At 38.7% G+C, this 21364-nt stretch overlaps 1 protein-coding gene across 1 annotated transcript in view; it reads left to right on the top strand.

Moving 5' to 3' along the window:
• Nucleotides 1–21364, top strand: part of FBN1 (fibrillin 1) — a 173034-nt gene that overhangs the window by 10238 nt on the left and 141432 nt on the right. The window contains exons 2-5 of the mRNA XM_063314449.1: nt 7080–7162; nt 9057–9155; nt 16076–16171; nt 18341–18436. Of these exons, the coding sequence (XP_063170519.1) occupies nt 7080–7162; nt 9057–9155; nt 16076–16171; nt 18341–18436 (374 nt within the window). The remainder of the gene's footprint in view (nt 1–7079; nt 7163–9056; nt 9156–16075; nt 16172–18340; nt 18437–21364) is intronic.

Here is a 21364-nt window from a genome sequence, read left to right as displayed (position 1 = left end):
TTTGTTTTACTGTGGCTGGGCCCTTGAGCCTGGATTGCTTGTCCAGAGGACCAAATGCTATCTCATATACAGGTAGTTGTTGGTTTGTGTGCAATGTTGTACAATTAAGTGGTTCTCAGGCCCTCTAGAATATCATTACTCCAAGCCATGATGATCTGAGAGCCAGATTTGATCCCATAATGACAGTGTAATTAGTGTAATTATAAAAACAACTAGTTTTACAGTTATTGCAGTATACAGAAAGAAGATGACAAGGAGACAAATTGTTTTGATTAAAAGTATAGTTTGCTTTTTCCCAAATATAAGCAAGGCGGGGGGGAAATCACTGCTGTAGACTTGCCAGCTTTGACATCTTGGTAGAGAATAACTTGGCGTACTGAAATCCCTTGGCATGGAAGTCAGATCCACACATGTGGTAAAAAATGGTGGGTTATCTCTGATTGTCCACTGAATGGGGAAAACGTATTTGCCAGGGGTTGAAGGAAGAGATCAGAGCACTTCCTGTATGCGTATCTCACTCACCTTTCCCCTGTTGGAAATAGTCTGCTGATATGTATATACCTGTACATTTTCTCCATTGTGCACGTTAATTACATTCTGAAGTGAGGCAATAACTGTAAGACCACCAAATATTTGTAAAAGCAATGCAAGTTTTGAATTTCCAAGGACTATTCATCTCTCTATGAGATACAGAAAAAACAAGAACGAAACAGGGTGGGTGAGGAAGAAAATGTAACTGGTATTCAAACCATGTCTGTACCATCTCACTGTCTTAGATGAACCGTGACCATGTATGTAAGACACGCAGAGTAGATTTGGGTAGAGCGAGAAGTCATTTGAAGTTGCACCAAGGGATTTCTCAGCTTGCTCGTGGAGAAGAACCATGCAAATAATTGTTAGTGCCCCATTTTTAGAAATATAGAATCCAGTTGCTCAAGACCAAACTCACTTGCATCTCTTGTGAGATATACAAATCTCCCATGAAGCTGTAGTGGGAAGTGCCAGCCTCCAACATTTCTGAAGCTGAAATGGCAAGTTACTGATTCCTGCTTATTTTATTAATGTCGGCAGATAAAGCGAGATAAAGTCAGAGAATATATGCCTTTTCTGAAGTAGTAGAGCTGGTCTTTGGTGAATATAGAAATGCATCTTTCATGGCAGAGGATGACATGCCATTTTATTGTATTTTTAAGCCTTGCTGCCTACTCTGGGAAGAAGTGCAGTGATCTTATATTTCAGTGTTTCCTGAATTTAATATTCTTGCAGGAATTAATCTGAGCTTACTGAAGGTTAGTTCTACAGCTAGTTTCATAATCAAATCTCAGCCATAGGACCTGCAATGAAAAGCAGCGTTTCTTGCTTCAAGATTGTGTAGAAGTAAGCAATACTTTTTAGCTGGTGAGCACATTTTGAATGTTAAGATCTTATCAGGGATGCTTTCACAAAGTAGCTGGCCTGGTAACCGTGACTAGTCACAAAATACTCCATTAATAGAAAGCAAATGGTCAGGTTGCTTCTGGACACCCTCTTTAAACCCCTCCCTCCTCAAGGTTCTCTACGCACTAGTTTATCTTTGAGCAGGTGGGTACGCTTCTAAACAAGGCAGATGATAGATGGCAAATACTTGTTTTATTAAGGATGCCAGTGGGATTTTTGATGACATTCTTGTTAATAAAGAAGAAGGCAGAAATAGCTGCTTTGCTTTACAGTGTATCCTTTTCCCATTTGTTTATTTTGATGAAAAAAAATCGAACCAAAACATAAAATCAGGTGGGAGGACGTTCCAAAAATGCATAGATGTCCACAGGCACCAAGTTCCCTACTCATGGGGTAACAGAAGCTGGTTTCCATACTTCAGAATTGGGGAGAAAGGCTTCCAAATTTGATGGCATAATTTCTGGAGATTCTTCACTTTTCAGTAATTCAAACTTTTAAAAACAATACTAAGATAAGAAAGGAAGCTTTGCAAGTGCTTGATGGTCTGGGGAAATTGGTACCCTTATAGAAAGACAGCAGTACAAATGTGAATAAGCACTGTTGTTCGTTTATTCTTTTTTTCCACTTAAACATGATGTTAAGACCTATCCACAGTTTTTTCCCCCTTTCGCAATAAGTATTCTGTCTGCTCTAACAGCTGTCGTATGTACAGTAAGTGTCAGCTCTGGCTCATATTAAATCTTCTAGACTAGACCAGTTAGCCCAAGAGGAGACACCCATGTTTATAATTGGCACAGTTTTACTTGCACACTAAAGGGTGAAGATGCAAGTCCTAAAGATGCAAGCACACTCAAGTTACTAACTGGTGTGGCTGGCAGAAATTAATTTGCATCAAGGCTTGCTTTTGCTGCCAAGTCTCAGAAATATGATTTATGTAGTAGCAATAAAAAGCTAACTGCCTATTGATAGTTCATCCTAGGTCTGGGGTGAAGGGACAAGCCTTCCAGGTAGATGTCAGTGATTCCAGACAAGGATGAACTGTTCTTTAACTTTTTAATTTTCTTTAAAGAAAATTTTTAAAAAGTTTCCTTCCAGTTGAGCTCAGTTCCTGGTGCCTCCATAGACGTAGCCATGCGGTTTCTTGGCAAAAGTGCAGAGGTGCTCTGCCCTTGCCAGTATTATTATAATGGTTAATTGCACAGTCAGCCAGATGTTTAGACTGGATTTGGCATTTTTGTCCCATTATTATTATTTACTTCCCAGTCTACCCTAGACTTCCGGCATTTCCTACTGGCCTCCCATCCAAGTCTGGACCCTGCTTATCTTTATTTTAGACCAGCTTGAGAACCTTTCTTTAAAGCAGTCCAACTGCTTGGTTGATTTAAAATACTCTGGTGACTGGCTGGTGTCAATCTTTGACCTTGGAGAGGTGGAGGCCAGCTAGAGATTGCTAGGAAAAAAAAAATATTCAAGCAGTTGTGCCATCTGGGAGTAAGTAGCCACGCTAGTGTTTTCTGACATGCATTTTTTTAAAGATCGCATCTGCATGCTTCCTCCTTAAACATTCATTTGCCCATTATTAAGTGTGTGCGTGCGCTTGCTCTCTCTCTCTCTCTCCTGGTTTTCAGATTCTGTCTTGCCACCACATCTTGTCTCCTGAGCTTAATTTACTCAGTTCGCAGTTTTGCCAACTTCTGGTGGAATACTTCTGCCTCAGGCAGAGTTTGCAATGCTGCCAGCAGTTGCTAATCTTCAGTGAGTTGACAGGCGAAGTCTCTTGCCCAGAGTTTCGGTTTTGTTGGGTTGCAGCAGTGTGGGATACATGATTCACTGCTTCCTAGTGGGGTATCTCTGCCCCAAGGAGGCCTTTGGGAGATGTTTTCATTGCCATGTGCATCTTTTATGGATACTCTTGTGGAACAAGATAGTTTGGATCAGTAGATTTCAGACCGTCTTCCAATGCTGCTTAAATCCTATTGGATCCGAGGTAAGCAAATCCTGTTATTTTGGTGATCTTCCTGGAATGGGGGCCTGGGTTATTTTCCTATTCTGTTAACACGGAAAAGGGGTTCTTTATGTGCTTTGGAGACAGTTTTCCAGGTCCCACACGTGAAGGGTATGATTTAGTATTTGAAATTACCAGTACTTTTCATCCAAGGCAGTAAAGTACAGTTTCTTTACTGGGCTAGTGGAAAAAACTGGGAAATTACTTTGCAAGAAGATAGAAAGAGGAGGAAGGGAAAACTAAGGGGTTCTGAAAAAAGTTCTCTCCATAGCCTTTTTGGAATCTTAAAAAAGTGACGTATCTTACCACACACAGTAGTGTATGTGCAAAAGCATATATGTAACAAAATGTTCCCAGAGGCAATGCACAAGGGTTTGGGGGTGGACAACAAGGGGGCTTTTTAGCAGGCAATTCAGCGCATAAAGACTTCCGAGGAAGAATCAAGCATGAGATGCGCTAGCTTCACAAATTGTGGTTGGACTGTTTTCCAGAGTACAATGCAAAGCAAAAGAGCCACTGTAGCTTGGTGGTTATAATCCCTGCTTGGGCATGGAACACACTGTGAGGCTGAGCCAGGCTCTGCCTCTCAGCCCAGCCAATCTCATCTAGTCTCTGTCTCTCAGCCTAAGCCTGGTCATTGTGCTGGAAAAGTAAGGAGGATCTGCATGTAAGCCACCTTGTTCAGAGAAAAGATAGGATAGATCCCCACAATGGAAGAATGGATGGTTAAATTAACAGAACTGGCACAAATGGCCAAGTTAACAGCATTGATTAGAGAAAATACCGTGTCTGGATTTGTTTCTACTTGGAAACCACTTTTGGACTATTTGCTTGTATCTGGGAAAAAAATGAAACTTTGATTTTGGGTTTTGACGATTAAATGGTTTGATTTTATGGAAATAATGTTACTTAAGGTTTAATTAATGGTAAGAGATTACATTTGCATAATATGCTTTGATATCTGTGTTGGAGAAGGTCGGAAGTCACTTTCTGTATTTTCTATCTGTTTTGGCACTTTTATAGTTTTTCTTTTTTCTTTAGTTCTATATTCTATCTTTTCTGTATTCTATCTTTTGTATTCTCTTTCTGTATTCTACACTTTGAAAATTAATAAAGTTCTATTAAAAAATAGACGATAGAAATGTAATTCAGTAATAAGCAGCAGCAGCAGCAGCAGATAACCCTAACATCAGCTATAATAAGAGGAACGAAAAGTTAGCTGTGATTTTTTTTTCTTAAGTAGAAATCCCTACAACTGCTTCTCATTCCTCTAGTCCTGCATCAGTCTCCAAGCCCTATCAATGGGTAGTGGTAGTTTGAGAAGCTACATCTTTCCATCGGCTTTCGGTGGGACGTTGATTGAAATTGAATGTGTAACAATCCTTCTTTTATGAATCCTGCAGCAGTTAAGCTTGATGCTGTGTGAGTTAGAGAAGCTCCCCCCACGGCCTTTTTCTAAAATGGAATTTGTGCAGACAAGAACTACAAGCAGGGGAAGAATTACTACAGTTAATGGAAAATGAAAGACAGCCGGATTGAGGAGGCGGAAGTCATAAACACTTCTGATAGAAAGTCAGCTATCACATAGAAAGGATATACTTGGCACAGCAGTGGAATTTGGTCTACTGATCATCCTGCTCTCTTAAAAGTTTACAGCATATTTCATCATTGTCTTGCTGCAGGATCCTGTATGATTCAACCCTTTTGTTTGGTGATATTCCAGCTTTTTGAGGATCCAGCAAAGAAGGTGGAAACATGTTGAGAGAGAACAGAATAGGGGCCAAGCTCAAGAAAAGTTCTTTGGGGGCTTCGAGATAAATAGGGAGCCTCCTAAATTGTGCTCAGATATAAATTAGCACATAAAATAAATTAGCACAGATTCAGAAGATTCATGAATTCTGATTCATTGGGTACTAATGGACGATTCCAAACACTTTACTGGGGCAGTCCCACTGTGTAAAACACGTTAGAGGCAACCCATCTGTCATGTTACAAAAGTATGTATAATTGGGCCAAATCCTAGTAATTGCAGCCTCTTGTCTTCCAACATGAAATTCCATAACTTTTGGGAGAAGTTTTCATTAAATTTATTTTCAGTGTCAAAAATATATGTGAGTTGCAATTTCTCAAGTTGGCAATTAACATACCAGATGAGCTGAAGAAAGTGCCACACTGGTTTTTAAATGGCCTGTTTCTAAAACATGGTTGTTCATTTTGATTTAGAATGGATTTCCTTGGTCACACTGTTTCTGTGAAATTACAAGTGTGCTTTAAACCAAAACAACTCCATCATGCATGTGAGTGTGTATCGTGCTCTTTCCCCAGAATTCAGCAATAAGTACCATTTCCTATATTGATAAAAATCTTGTTTCCCTAGGCAGGAAACAAGGGTAGGATATCTTTGCTTACCTTATTGGCTTGAAGCATTGGAGTAGTGTTTGGCACTGATAAGAGGGTAATTCCAAATGAATTTGGGCTGTTCTAGCTAGGGGGAGGGGGTTGTAGCTGAAACACAATGGAATCTTTTATAGGTAATACATCCGTGGCCTGAATTAGTTTTTGTTGAGTTTGTGGGTGAAATGAACTAGGTGGTTAGAGTTTCAGCAATGTTACTATGTTAGAATCATTGGCCTTGTTGACTGGGGACTATGAAAGTTGGACTCCGATGAATCTGAAGGCTAGTCACTTTGTGATGGCTAGTCAACATTAGCCCTGTATATCAGAAGGCTATAATAGTTGTTTCCTTGTTTAATAAAGATTCATGACACTGCTATGTCAAATCCAGCTGAAACTTTTTCTTTTATCAGTGAAGGGACCTGCCTCTCTGCCAGATCATAGAAAAGCTGTTACAAAGAAAAATAGCAGCTCTTCACTTTAATATGCTCAGGGATATATTGGTTCTTAATGGGAAAAAAACCCCACCATGCTGGAATTTAGGTAACTTCATCCCATTCATTTCAATAAATCTTGCTAAAGAGAATTCTGAGAATCATGTTTGGAGAAGAATCACTTTTGGTTTTAGACAGCAGCCAAAGCTCCTGACAAGCTTCATATACATGTTGGACTATATGTTTAGCTTTCTGTAAATGTCTATAGCAAGCCAAGTTTGCATCAAAGTGAAGATAAATGTGCAGTAATGTCATGCTCTTACGTCTTTGAATCTTGATACCTGATTTGAAGTATGTAACTCCCATAAGTTGCACCTGACATCTGATGTAAGTACATAAGCCACAGAGGACGGAAGTATCAACACTTACTTCGTGACACTTTGAAGCTCGCTTTATCATTGGAACAAATGATGGTATCCTAAATGGGTATCCTTAATAATCGTTTTATATAAATGTGCACAATCCTTTAAAAAAGTTGTAGTGTGAATTGACTGTGACTGGAATTACAAAGAAAAATGCAGAATTCCCACAATGGCTTAATATGTGTATTATAGGTCTGTGTTCCTGCATTACACTAGGTTGAAATTAACCATAGCTTGTTACTTGGAGCTTACTATATTTTGTGAACGCACACTATTTGATTAGTTTATGATTCGGTGTATTGTCAATCCTAGACAGGGGGTTAATTTAGTTACTAGATTATGAATCTGAAGAATGATAATATTTCTCTCCTTTTCTCTCTCTTGCAGACCTAATGTATGTGGATCTCGTTACAATGCATATTGCTGTCCTGGGTGGAAAACTTTACCTGGTGGAAATCAATGCATTGTCCGTAAGTAATTATTTTTGCTGTTTTTATTAGCAAATGCCTCAGTCATTTACTTTTCAAAAATCAAATTGTGTTATGAGTTGTTTTTACAGAGAAGTTTTGTGTTGCCCCTGACATAGATGAAGTCATTTTTCTATTTATTTCAGTACCACTCGATAATATCTCGTTTACCCCACAGCTAAATAGTCTAAGAGATACCTAACCCTTTGATCTTAATTCCACCTCTGTACAAACCCTCCTTTGGAGGGGAAGTCTGTAATCCGGCAGAATCCATTCAAGGTAACTTCATTGATGAAAATAGTCGCTTAAAAGAATCTGGCCGAATTCTTCACTAAAATGCACATTTGCAGGTTTCTTGGGCTTTTATTAAAAGCAGCCTTTATTGAAGGAACCACTCCCTAGGGGTTGGTCCTTTTAGTTTTGAGACTGTGCCTGTCAGACTGCAGTGAGATTATTACATGCTCAAAGATGGAAAAACACTGAAATACCCACAATGGAGGAGTGGATTGTGAAGATGACAGAACCTGCAGAAATGGTAAAATTGACCTGTCTTATTAGAGATAAAACAATAAGTACTTTTACAATAGACTGGAAAGCTTTTATAGAGTTTTTGCTGAAAATGGGGAAAAAAAAGAGTTGGTGATTTGCTGATTAAAAAGTGTCGAATATGGGATGAAGGGAATTTTGTAATCCTAAAAGGGGAGGAGAGATAATAAGTTCGTTTGTAACTGCTGTAAAGAAGATTGGAAGTCACTTCTTTGAATATCTTCTTTCTTTTTCTTTTCTGCGTTTTTCCTTTCCTTTCTCTTTTTCTTAATTCCCTTTTCATGTATTTTTTCATGTTTATTTTTTATTCATATAACATTTTCTAATAATAATAATATATGAAAGAGAGACTGTGCCTATCAGTTCATATGATTGCAGATGTGCAGAGATGTTTTGAGAAATCTCAACTGCATTGAGAGCTTCAGAGTTGAATTCTCTTTGCAAGGTCAGGGATAAAATGAGGCATATTGTATCTGGGTTGCAAAAATCCAGAAGACCACTAGGTGGCATGTAGTGGCGCGGTGGCGCTGCGGGTTAAACTGCTCAGCTGCTGAGCTTGCCGATCGGAAGGTCAGCGGTTCGAATCCGCGTGACGGGGTGAGCTCCCGTTGCTAGTCTCAGCTCCTGCCAACCTAGCAGTTCAAAAACATGCAAATGTGAGTAGTTCAACAGGTACCACTTTGGCGGGCAGGTAACGGTGTTCCGTTTAGTCATGCTGGCCACATGACCACGTAAGTGTCTATGGACAAACGCCGGCTCTTCGGCTTTGAAACAGAGATGAGCACCGCCCCCTAGAGTCGGACATGACTGGACTTAATGTCAAGGGAAACCTTTACCTTTACTAGGGTAGATGAATAGGGCATTTGCATGCCTGCTTTTTATACCAATATCTGGGCTATCCCAGTGTATTTTGCTGCCTGAGGCAGAGAACCAAGAAGCACTTCATTTTTTTCAAAAGCCGGCTGAAATGGCAGGTTTCTTCAGGACTGAGGATGGAAGAGAACCTGCCACTAACATTGAATGCTGCAGTCTAGCTCAGATAATCTAAGACTGGCCATAGAACATGCCCTTCTCTCCTCTATCAGTTCATTGCTACCTCTCCATGTTGGTTAGCTGGGATGACTTGCTTACATTGCCCAATGGTAGAACCGGCTCTCTTGGGTATAGACCTCAACAGCAGCAGCAAGAAAATGGCGTGAACATTGACTCTTAAGGTTGATGAAGTGTGCTGAATATCAGTCATCCCAGAAAGGGCTTGATAGTCTGAATAGGCGAGTGCAGCCATTCATAAGCCTCTAAAACCACAAGTCAGTATCTTTGAAAGCGTTTTTATTTTCTTTCTTATTAACAGCGATTTGTAGGCATTCCTGTGGAGATGGATTTTGCTCAAGGCCAAACATGTGCACGTGTCCAAATGGCCAGATTGCCCCATCCTGCGGCTCAAAATCAGGTATGCATTCAAGGCTTGGATCAGTCGTCTCTGCTTGGGCTGTCAAGCTAGCATAGTAGGTTGTTTTCACTTGATAATATCTTAGTAGTTCAGACAACTAAATAGTGATGTATGTTTACCACGCTAAGGGAATCTAGAGGCTGGGTTCTATTTACTTTCAAACATTCCTGATGACCACATTAAAGATAACCAATAACATACCCATAATGGCAGCTTCTGAGTGCTTCTTTGAAAAATCTTTGACTTCAGCACCGCTGATGGCATCAATCTAAGTTATTGGGATGAACAAGCTAGAATTTATGAAAGTCCCTGTAAGATTTGGAATCCACTACCCGAGACATTCAAGACAGGATTGTGGGGGGTGTGGGGGTGTTCAGTGACCTAGTTTTTGAGTAAATGGTATTAATTATCATTCAGATGTATTATGCTTGTCTGGAATTGTTTTATGGGTTCGTAAGAGAGTTTAAGACTCCCATGAGAAAGTGAAAAGTAGGGTAAACATTTACATTAAGTAGAATAAAATCAATACCATGCAGAATAGAAAGTAGCTTTTATTGCAGGCAATGTGAATTTTTAGGTCTCACTTTGCTTGGCTTGCCAGTGCTGTGTGGGATCAGTAGTTCAATTATACTTTTATTAGATGACTGGTGTTTTGTATTTGCAGTTGCGTTCCTTTTAAATTGTGTTTTAAATTCATATGTGGTTTTGTTTTCTTTTTTTGTTGGCCTCTTTGAATACAGTTCCCTTTGGTGGAGAGACAAGACATAAATCTAATAAATTAATCTCCCTTTATTTGCTGGTATATTTGCATTGCTGGGGTGCTCACTTTAAAGATGTCGATGAAGATTCTCAGTCATCCAGGTCAAATTGTCTGTAGGGTGAGTCATGGCAACTGGATTTCTGTCTTTTTGGTTGAAACTTTTTGCTGCTTGGATTTCTGTCTTTTCAGTTGAAACTTTTTGCTGCTTGGACAAGCGGCAAAACGTTTCGACCAAAAAGAAAGAAATCCAGTTGCCGTGACTCAACCTACAGTCACTTTAAAGATGCTCCTTGTGCATCTTTAAATTATGTCCATATAACTAATGTAACCCGCTGCTCTACTAATCACATGCCAGAAAAAAGAAGTTTCAGAGAAATAGCAAGTTATTCATCTGTGTTTTACTTAGAATCTCCTCACTGTTAATACTTTGCTGTGCTCACAGCATTTCAGGCATAGCAGGGGGGTTGGGAAAGCAGTCTTACAAATTCCCCAGCAGACGCTGAGTTTACAGTCCATTGTATCTTGAATTAAGACATGAGTTTGAAAAATCTTCAGAAAGGTATGTTGTATAATATTGCCCTGTCTCCACTGAGTCCTTGTAAAGTAGAAAATTCATGGTGAAACCAGTGTAGAAAGAATCATGTCAAAACAGTAGACTGACCTTTTCCTAAATAAAAAGAAGTTTATGTATCTTGAAAAAAGGACCCTAAAAGCAACTAGTTTCCATAATAAACATTTTAAAGCAAGCTGTTTCAAATCAGAGTTTGAAACATAATCCTGGTCTGGATGACAACAAACCATGATTCAGGGAATCTGAATGTCATTAATGGATTTCGGTGATGGCAATGCAGGAGGAAGAGGGGGATGTGAGGAAGCTTAGGATGTTGAACTCATCCCTGCTTGCTGATATTAAATATTAAATATTTAAATGTTACATGCAGCTAAGACCAGGTTGGAAGTCATCTGAGATTGTTCCATTTGAGCTGGAATAGTCATCCCCCAGCAGCCTGGATTTTCCAGATGTGTTCAGGCATTGCTGTATGCCATTGTGGATTAGTCTGGCTTTTACAGGGTTCCAACCATTATGGGTTATTCAACAAAGCATGATTACATTATATCGAGCCCTGATTTAGCAGAGCATATTTTATTCCAAGAAGTAAATCTGGCAATGGAAACTTAAATATAACCTCTTTGCAACTACCATCATTCGAGTTAATTATCAAAGCAGTCCTAAATGTAAGCCTTTTATACCAAGTATCCTCCAGATTCTTGGTCTATAATTCCCATCATCCTCAGCCTCATAGGTATGAAAGAGAATTGTAATCCAACACATCTGGGAGACACCAATTTGAGGAAGACATGCACATTTTCAGTGGAATTGAAAATTTATTTTAGTCTGTTGCTAGTATGTCTTTTAGCCTATGACTCAACCTCAGACTTTTCCACCGGTTCATTGATAAATAAGATTTTTAACCATAGTAAGTTTTTTCACCATTCCCTGAACTAAGCAACAGCCTGAAATGCTTAAAACTTTACATCTGTTCTTTGCCTGGACCTCAGTGCTGAGACATGGCTGGCAAAGACAGCCATGAATGCCTTTAAAAAAATCCGGATCCTCCTCTGCATTTATCTTCTTAGACCTCACAGATGTTTCCCGAAATTCCGTTCTTCCTTAAGGATTTCAAAGAGATTGTGGATGAGATGGGAAAAGAGCTGTGCTAGACAGGCTAAGAGTCCACCCTGTTAGTTCAGAAAAACACCAGCCAGATACTTGAAAGCAATAGCCCACTCCTGTTGTTACTTCCTACCAACTTGTTATTCACAAACGGCTTCTGTAGATAAAGAAACTATTATGTAATATTCCTTTTAAAGCCATGTATTCATTACCACTTTCTCATGGCACAGAATTGCATAAATTAATAGATTATGTGAACTAATTTCTTTTCTCTTTGCGGAAGTTACAATAATCAGTTTCATGTGGGATTTAATAAGTAGTGACAGAATTGTTAGATCTTTTTGCTAGTTCTTTTCCTTGTCTTTAAAAGCAACCCCAGAGCAAACATTTTGCTGAGAAAGCATCTGTTGTTCAGAAGTACGTGGTTTCTGAATTGAGAGGATCTACTGTGATAGGACTGTCATGCATGTATGGAATTCCTTTTAAAGCAATCTTCTCTGGCAAAACACATGTGAATATTAACATTCTTATTCTGACCCATTTGTGCCTTAAAAGTATTGATTATTCTCACCTGCTTTTGCTTCAGTGGGAAGTTAAATTTCCAAACCTGAGCATACTTACTAGAGTGAGTACGGATTACACTATAAGGAATCTAAAAACCTAAGAATAGCTCTGCTAGATCATGGCACCGATGATCTTAGTCCAGCATTTTAGTTCTCACAGTGTGTCTCTGGGGTACTCACAAGGAGGACGTGGCAATATAGTTCTTCTGCCATTGTTCCTTTGCAACTGGTATTTGGGTCTGAAGATTAAAAAGATCCTTTGGAGTGAGCAGCCACATGAATAGAGCACCTGTTTGCAGCTTCTTAAAGTATCCATGCCATTTCCCAAGATTGCTCAGCTGCCCCACAATCTTGAGGAAAAAAGTGCTAATGGGTTTTTAAAAAGACAAATTGCGTTTTTCCCCAGAATACGTGCCCTCTGTGTATACATGTTCTGTTGAATTTTCTCCTACATAGACGCTCCCAACTTTCTGAGTAGTTCATAAGCCAAGAACTGCACTGCAGATTTTTAGGAGATGCACAGTACAAAGATTAACTGTGTTTTTATCATTCTGTTTGTCCAGATATGTAAATCAGGTTGGCCTATTTAAAAATGCAAATTGGGCAAAAACCTGTAGCTTCCTACTCTTATGCTGGGTTTATCTCATACATTTAACCCTAAATTTGGGGGGGGGGGGAAATATAATTTCTGTGTTCATGAAGTGTGCTAAAGCTATAGCTGAGCCCTATAATACACTAAACATGTTAAATGTTACCAAACCTCATTTTAACCTACTTTTATGTGTTGTGGGAATCCTCCCTTGTTCTACTCATGATAGGTTTGGATTATTACTAGGATCAAGTTGAGGTAGAGGGCGTTTACCCATGCTTTCACCTGGGGTTAGGCTCAATTTGATGACTTCTAAGTGAACAAAATTTGGTTTATTGCTTGGTCACTACATTTTAGTGATATGTGGAAACTCACAGGTACCCTGCAGTGCCTCCAGTGAATGCTGTTGTCGAAATCCTTGAAACTAGAGATGTGTTACCAGTGGCTAAAACTGAGACATGGCAGAGCATGTGGTCTTCCAGTAAACTTAACACAGTTGGTTTGAATAGTTGCCATGTTTTCCACTTTACTGTATTTGTAAAGAAAACATTTACCATAAAATAGTGTAGAAAACGTTTATGGTAAGAGGTTCAACATACTGTACAATTGCAACTCTACCCATTCTTTAAAACAATTCCACTTGAAATGGTTATTCAAGTATCTAGCCTGCCAATGAAAGAAGGAATTAGAAATAATTTTCTTTGGAAGGGGGGACATGTATTTGAATATAGTTAAGATTGAAGTCCCACCCACTTTAGAAAGATTAAGAAAACTTCTTAGATTGTCTCTTGAAAAAGTTTATATATATTCATATATATATATATATGTGTGTGTGTGTGTGTGTGTATATACACACACACACACAATATGAATATATGAAACTGTATTGAAGCTACTGCTAAACTTATTTCGAAATATTTAAATGGTTTTGGTAATTATGTGGGAATGGAAGTTAGCTTTTGGCATGCTTTCCTCTAATTGAAATCAGTTTTGTGGTTTTAAGTTCCTACCCCGCCTGACAGATGATATCATTTCCTATGTGTTTTCTAATCTGGCCTGTTTTGCTACGATTTTATAAAGCTTAATTGAACCATACATTTTTAAGGCTATTGCCATCTCCACCCCTTGATCAGCTTAGGATGGTATAGATAGTCTCTGCCAGCTAATTATTCTTAAGGTTGTTTTTTTTCTCTAGCTAAAGTCAAGTCCTACTAAGGGCCAAAATAAAAATGGAATGATATGTATCTTTATACTAAAAAGGCTGATTTTTAAAAATGTAAATAGCAACTTCAGGGAGGGCTTCTAATCACTGGGATCAGAGCAGACAGAAAGTGGACTGTTAGCCTGCTTTTGTGCCGTAGTTGGGATCAAAAATAGCTCCTTTGAAGTTTCTTGTTGTATCGACATAAAATCTCCCATTGGTGGCATTAAAAAAACAACTGTATGTAGATGAACATAAGACAGCAGTTTGGCCTGATGTCCCATTGATTTCAGTGTCTGAGTTTTGCAGACTTCATGATGGCTGGGTTCACATTATGCTAACCCAAATGACCAACCTTAGCATAATGTGTGAATCTTCCTTTAGTATGCTGCGCATGAATGAGCTGTGGTGGGCTTCCCTATTTTCCTCTGCAAAGAAAGCCCATAAAGTCTCAGGTGTTGCTTTTGGCAGATCCAGGTCCAAGCCCCACCCTACCACAGGGCTCCTTAAATGACTTTGGACCAGACACATTATTATTATGAGAGATAAAAGTAGGGGAGACTGTCATGTACCCTTCTCTGAGTTCCCAGATGAGATTAACTGAAAATGATTTATTAATTATTGCTAATCACAGCTTATTTGTAATGCCTGAATCCTAAACTGTGGTTAATATAATTTGTTTGAACAAAGCATCTCCATAAATCGTAATTTGGAAAATACAAGGGTTAATCACAGTTTTTGGTTAGTAATGTTTTGCTGTCTAGAAATTACAATATGTAATTTAAGTTCCTACCCCGCCTGACAGATGATATCAGATGATATGGCCTTGTCTTTTTGAGGTTCCTTTTATATCGGAATCCATTTCCGGTGTCCATATTTTGCATCTGCTCTAATTGGCATCTACTGCTGTAGGACAAATAGAGAACTAAATTGCAAGACCTCTCCCCCCCAGCACTGACAATAACCAGGTGTCCCTTTCTGGTCTACTAGTACCTGGCCATGTATGCTTTCAGATTTTGCTAGGTGGTTAGATGCCACATATTGGCAACTAGCTAGTGGCACTGAAATACGGTAAATGGCGAAACAAATCATGGACATAACTGAGCGTTTTCTGCAAAGACAGACAAATTTCCATATTTTTTCATTTAAATTTTATATCAAGGAAGTTCAGTGCACTTCAAGAAACACTGAACATGGTTGTTTCTAATAACTGGGAGCAGGATTTGGGTCTTCGATCGGAGGGGCCAGAACTAATCCCTTTTAAGAGTGTGTTTCTTCACCTTCCTAGTACACTTCAGTTACATAGACTAAAGTTCCCATGATTCCCCAGTGGAATAACTGACTGGGGACCATGGGTATTGGAGTTCCATACATCTGGAGGCCATGTAATTGGGGTAAGCAGATCTTCAGCGTAGCAAGGCTGTTGCTTCTGTCCCATCCCATTTAACACATCACCTTGAGCACAGAGTATCAGTACCACACTCAATAAAGTTACGGTCTGCTCTCCCTTTTAGACCATGACACAAACTGAGCTATGATATGTCTGGTTTTAGATTATGATGTTGGGTGAACTCAGGAAATTGATTAATTCAGTAAACCATAATTAAAGAAGCCGTGGCTTCGTGTCAGATGTGAACCAAATTTTGAATGTTACGTTCTTGTTTTTGAATAATGGCTCTGAAAGCTGTTCCTGCATTGTGACTGGTGGCGTGGCAGGAATAAATTTGGTGCGTGAAGTTTCTACCATTGCAGTAATAATAATAAAAGGAGTAGATGCTGTCAAATCTCCTCCTATCTTATAAGGTTATTTAAAAAGTGTGAGATGATTTTGAGTCCGAATTTGAACTCTGTAACAGAGAGCTTACATGATATTTTCTTCAGAAATTCTATGCTCCTTTGGTATTGAAAAGCTGATCTCCGTACTTTCCCATGCAGTTATTTTTTTGAGCTTTTTGTCTGCCAGTTTCCTTCTGAAACTTCCCTACAGTCTGAATTCTCCAAAGGCAGTGAGTGTAGTATTTTGCATTTCCATTTTATGATGTCCTTTGCAGAACAGAATGTAGACATGATTGCATCTGTTGTGTGTCGCTCTTGTTTGCACCAGTGAATAATGGATTGTCTTTCTTTTCAAGTGCAACATTGCAACATCAGATGTATGAATGGAGGGACTTGCAGTGATGATCATTGCCTCTGCCAAAAGGGATACACAGGAACACACTGTGGACAGCGTAAGTATACAGAATTTTCAGTTGAATTCAGCTACAGGATGGAAACGATGGACGCATTTGAGTTTAACAGTTCATGGGTGAAATGTACCAGCTCATCAAAACAACAGTAGCAAGAATACCTCTTCATGGTGGTTCCCCAATGTGTGCTGCTGTTCCACTCCCCCCCCCCCACAAAGTAACCTGGGAATGATGTGCGACAGTGATGCAGATTCCAGATTAGGTCAAGATGAAAAATGTGGCCATTATGAAGAGAGTATTCTGGGTACCAGTAGTGTTGTGAAACGTGGTCCTTCAGCTTTTTTTCAGTTGCCAAATTCTCATCTAAGAACTTCTATCTTGGCGGTAGTTAAAATAAAAAATCAGCCGCTAGATCAGTGCAGGATTGCCTGTAATTCTTCAGAGTAGCTTGTAACTTTTCAAGAAGTGCCAGGAAAATTCTTTCTGACTGGAATATGCCTCAGACAAATGCTTAATGTTAACTGATGTAGGAGTTTTTGTATTAACGTCACAGAGGTATTGGGAAAGTTTTAAGTACTTAAAATCTGATTAGTAATAACTTCGTCATTACTAACTGTTGGCACTATCCGGTCCTTTTTGCATACTGAAAGTAAATCTGTCACAGGTTTATCACAAATAAACCTGTAAATATTACTCTGTCCCCTGGGTATTAGCATTTGGCTGAGTGCCCTTTAATGCAGGTAGCATTCCAGTTAAGTAAGGTCTTCACACATCTTGCTTCCATTGCATCTGGGCTACTTCCAGAAGTCTTGTACAATGTGAATGATCTGGGAAGCAGAAATCCTGCATTCGAAGTCTAGGTGGTAATACTTGTGTTTCCAGGAGCTGTTGGATGGTGAATGATGAGGCGTAGGTGCCAACATTTTGATGGGAAGGGAAGATCAAGGCCATTTGTTTCTTCTCTTTGTATGCAGGACAGTTGCATTCAATCTTTAGCAAGAATGAAGTTCTAAAGAGGGAAGTGTCAGTTCCCTTCTGTGAAATCTTTTCCAAAGCTTTTCAGGTGAAGTCAGAATGCTGTTAGGTTCTTTTGACTGTCTGTTGGTTTGAGCGCTGAGGCTGGCAAAGCTGTACTCCATATCCAAGGTTGAGAAAAACAAAGTGGCAAGAGAGCCATTTCCATTTAAGGCCAGGAGAAAGAGACACAAGCTTTGAACCTCTTGCAGTTATAAATAGAGGGCTTGATTGCTTGTTCCTACAAGTAGTTTGCCTTGATTAAGCCTTCTTTTATCAGCAATAAAAGGAACTTACCTCTCAGAGCCATGTGCTTGACGGTTCACTACTAGTTTTTGTGTGTGGGTTTGAGTATCAACAGAGAGATTTATTGCTAACCCTTAGGGAAACGGCGACAGCAATTGCATTTACAAGTGCCTTGGATAAGTAGCTTGTAGAGTTTGGCATTCTCTTCCAGAAGCTTATTTGTTGGTTGAAATCCCAGGACATCTATATTAGCAATGAATATTTCTGCCAACCAATGTGGATTTAACTGGAAATCTTTGTGCCAACCAAATGCATTTACCTAGAAATCATATTCTTTGAAAGAAACTTGTAATTCTGTGAAGGTGATTTGTGTGATGCTTCCTAAACAGAGAGCAGTAAGAGGAAATAGGAAGCGTTCATTTTTTTTTCAATTAAGGATATATTTGTGATTTTATAGCTGCTAAAGGCTTGTGGCAACCTCTCACTGCCACCTCCATCTCCTGCTAGAACAACACTGTCAGGGCTTGAGGACAGATAGGCAGTGATGGCCATATAACATTATATTACTGTAGAGATTACATTATTTTATGCAACAAAACGATGTGTTGGAGTCTTCTACCAAGTTTAGTTGAGAACTGAATTAAGGATTAAGGGTCTGGAAACCTGTGATTTACTACTGAGCCCAGTTGTGGACTGTGCTAGATTGCATGTTGGAATTCTTCCTCATGGAGGGGTGGACCTTATTCTTGCACATTATGCAATGTGAGTTGGAAGTTTCCAGGAAGAGCTTCAACCTTGATTTACCTTCTTCAAGATAAATAAAATTGTGAATGAATATTGATCATGAAAACTCAGGTTCTGAAGATAAATAAAATTGTGAATGAATATTGATCATGAAAACTCAGGTTCTGGTAGCGTCTTGTTAACTTTGGTTATTTGCTCCCCTCACAGCTGTCTGTGAAAATGGCTGCCTTAATGGAGGAAGATGCGTTGCACCAAACAGATGTGCCTGCACATATGGCTTTACAGGACCTCAGTGTGAAAGAGGTAGGTGGGATTTCCATTCTCTAATTAAAACAGTGAGGAACTCTGAACTGTCTTTGGGTATAAAAACTCTTTTACAATTAACGTAAGGTGCAAATGCAGTAAAATATTCGATTCATTCTTTTAACTTGTTGAAGTTCACTGGTGGTGATTACTTTTAATAAGTTTTTAGAAGACTGTACAGTAGTGTTTGGCTATACAGACTTTATACCATGCTTATATGGTATACACAGAGCCCCCATTTTTTAAAAAAATATTTAATTTTTTCTTTCAAAGTACAAAATCTTACAAGATCACTCAGTCTCATGACATTTCGGTGTCTGTACATGATACTGTGTAGTCTTAGGAGTGACATCGTCAAAATCTCCTAAGATTGATTAAACTCATGAATTTTCAGCCATTTTTTATTCTTTCCAACCTAATGGAATGTTGGAAATAGGTTTATATTTACCTATCTGTCCACCAGTAGGGAAAGCTCTCAGAACATTGAACAGAGAGACACCAAACTTGGTGTGGAAGGAGAAAGGGTCACAAGAGTGACTGAGTTTGAAAATGGGCTAAATCAGGCCAAGTGCTGCAGAGGAAAAAAAGAAATTCCTTTATTACATTTCACATTTCATGTTTAACTGTGAAAGCTAGCTAATAAAAGAAATAAAGTAATATACATTTTAGTCCTCTGTTTAATATACATAAATGTCTTGGACAATTTTTTTGGCAACCAGAGTTATATTTAAGTACTGAAGTTACTCTCTATCCTGCCTTACAGTTTGTTTTGTCTAGTTTTGTGAAGCTCTTCTGTAAAACTTGTATGGGTTTGTTATCAGTTTTGTGAACTTTTTCCTTGCATAACCATAGCAACCCACGCAGCTGTTTCCAGATGAGAACATGGCTCTACTTATTGGCTATACTGAATTCATTTTAAGGAAATTAAATCAAGTTTGATAGTGTTTGGAGAGAAAGAGCAGCAATAGCTGTTGAATTGTAATTGTCATCTGGCTGTTTTGTATTCTTGAAGATAACATGTTTTAATTGGAACAAAATGCGCTAGCTCCTAGTATGAAGGATTCATAGAGTAGGTCACATAAGAAATTGACCATTATATATTCAGCCAAGTGGATTCAACTTTCTCACTCCAGTTCATATATATGCCCACATTCAACTCTGTTCAGGCTTAAACCAATAGACCTTCCTAGTCTGAATGAAACTCAGAAGAAGTAGGATTAGATCCAACATTATCATTAATTATGCTCCATGGGAAAAATAAATGGTTATCCAAGTAGTAAATATACATGGTGATAAAATATGGCAATCTGTGTTGTCTTCTGCCACAGAGTGGAATATAGCAAATGTTTCCCCCAGTGGAGATAGTGGCAGACATCCTTACGTTTGGCTGTTAAGCAGAATATTCTGTGAAATTAATTTATACCGGCAAAGCCTAGACCTTAAACTGCAGAACTGATTAAGCATCACGTTTCCAGTTATTTGCCTTTAGATCTAGGATTGACAACCTGGGGCTGTCGAGATATTGCTGAATTACAACTACAAGCATGCCTCCCCATTGCCCTTGCTAGCAAGAAACTGAAGTTCAGAAACAGACAGAGGGAGATAAATCCTGTCTCTTCCTTAGCTTGTCCTGTAGGCATTTTCTTGACTTTGGCAGTTCAGAATAACTTTGTGATACCTCTTTTTCCTGCAGTAGAAAGTAGAGACAGAACAGAGTTTCCACTCAGAGTTTCCTTTTGAGTCAGAGAGCAGCCAGCTTGGACTCCAGTCACTTCAAATATGAAGTGTAGCATGTGCTTTCTTGGTGCACATCATACTTCATGTAGAAACAGCGTCTGGTTATCCTTCACAGTGTCTGTCCTGTTCAGCTTGTAGGAAGTTCTATTTTTCTCCCCCAATTTTGATCTAACAAATGCAAAACATTAAAAAAAACACACCCCAAGTTCTGCCAATTGCTTAAGGAATTTTGTGTTATTTTTTAGCAAATTAATTAGTTTAAATTGGCTTGCCATGCTAATTAAATCTACTAAATTTTTCATCCTTCATGAACTTTTGATATCCAAAGGACTTTGACAAAGTCCAAAAATAGGGCATAGGGGGGTGAGATGCTCCTGCTGTCTTAAAATACTTTGGTTTATTTTTCATATAACTGGGACATCATCTGTTTGTCAAAAAGATTACCCTATTCGATGTTCCTTTTCTATGGTATTTAGTCTAATTGGAAAACAAACAATAGCATGTAGAAAAAAACTACTAATTATTTTCCCAAGATTAATGTTGTGTTTAAATCAGTATTCTAACAGGGTTATTGGCAAAATACTTAAATTTTTAAAATCCTTTTTCTAAGAACTGTTTTTCAAGAACTGCATTTTTTTGACCAACAGAACAATATTAATTGGCATATGGAATTATGTGGTGAATGATCCATCCTTCTGGCTTGTTGTCATCTTGACAAAAAGTCTTCATATGTTTTCCTTTTTCTTCTGCCTTTTATTTAAATTTTCCCTTCTGTTGAAATCAGTGAAAATAAAAAATTAAATGATCATGTATTTTTTATCAGTAGCATTTTCTTTTTCACTTCTTTGGTATAATTGACAGACCTGCTGTGAGAACCATTGGTTCTTGATGGTTCAATTCTGGCCTAAAGCAACCAAGGACTAGTTCTGTTGCAGCTACTCAATCATTCCTGCTCAGCTCCTCCAGTTAGTGCACATGGCTAAAAAATGGACTGTGATTTGTTTATAATACTGTCCAAACTGGGATCTACCACTGTAAGAAGATAGAATTGGAAGTCATGGATTTTTATTGTTTTCTACTTCTAGCCTACTAGGGTGGCAACAAGCTGGAAATGTCATTTCAGACTTCATGTTAAAAAAAAAAACTGGAAGGAACTATTTGTTTAATTACTACTGTGAACCCACATACATG

The sequence above is a fragment of the Candoia aspera genome, chromosome 13, assembly GCF_035149785.1.
Source record: "Candoia aspera isolate rCanAsp1 chromosome 13, rCanAsp1.hap2, whole genome shotgun sequence".
In the NCBI taxonomy this organism is placed as follows: Eukaryota; Metazoa; Chordata; class Lepidosauria; order Squamata; family Boidae; genus Candoia; species Candoia aspera.
Note: the sequence above shows the minus strand (reverse complement) of the source record. Positions and strands in the feature narration are given on the sequence as shown.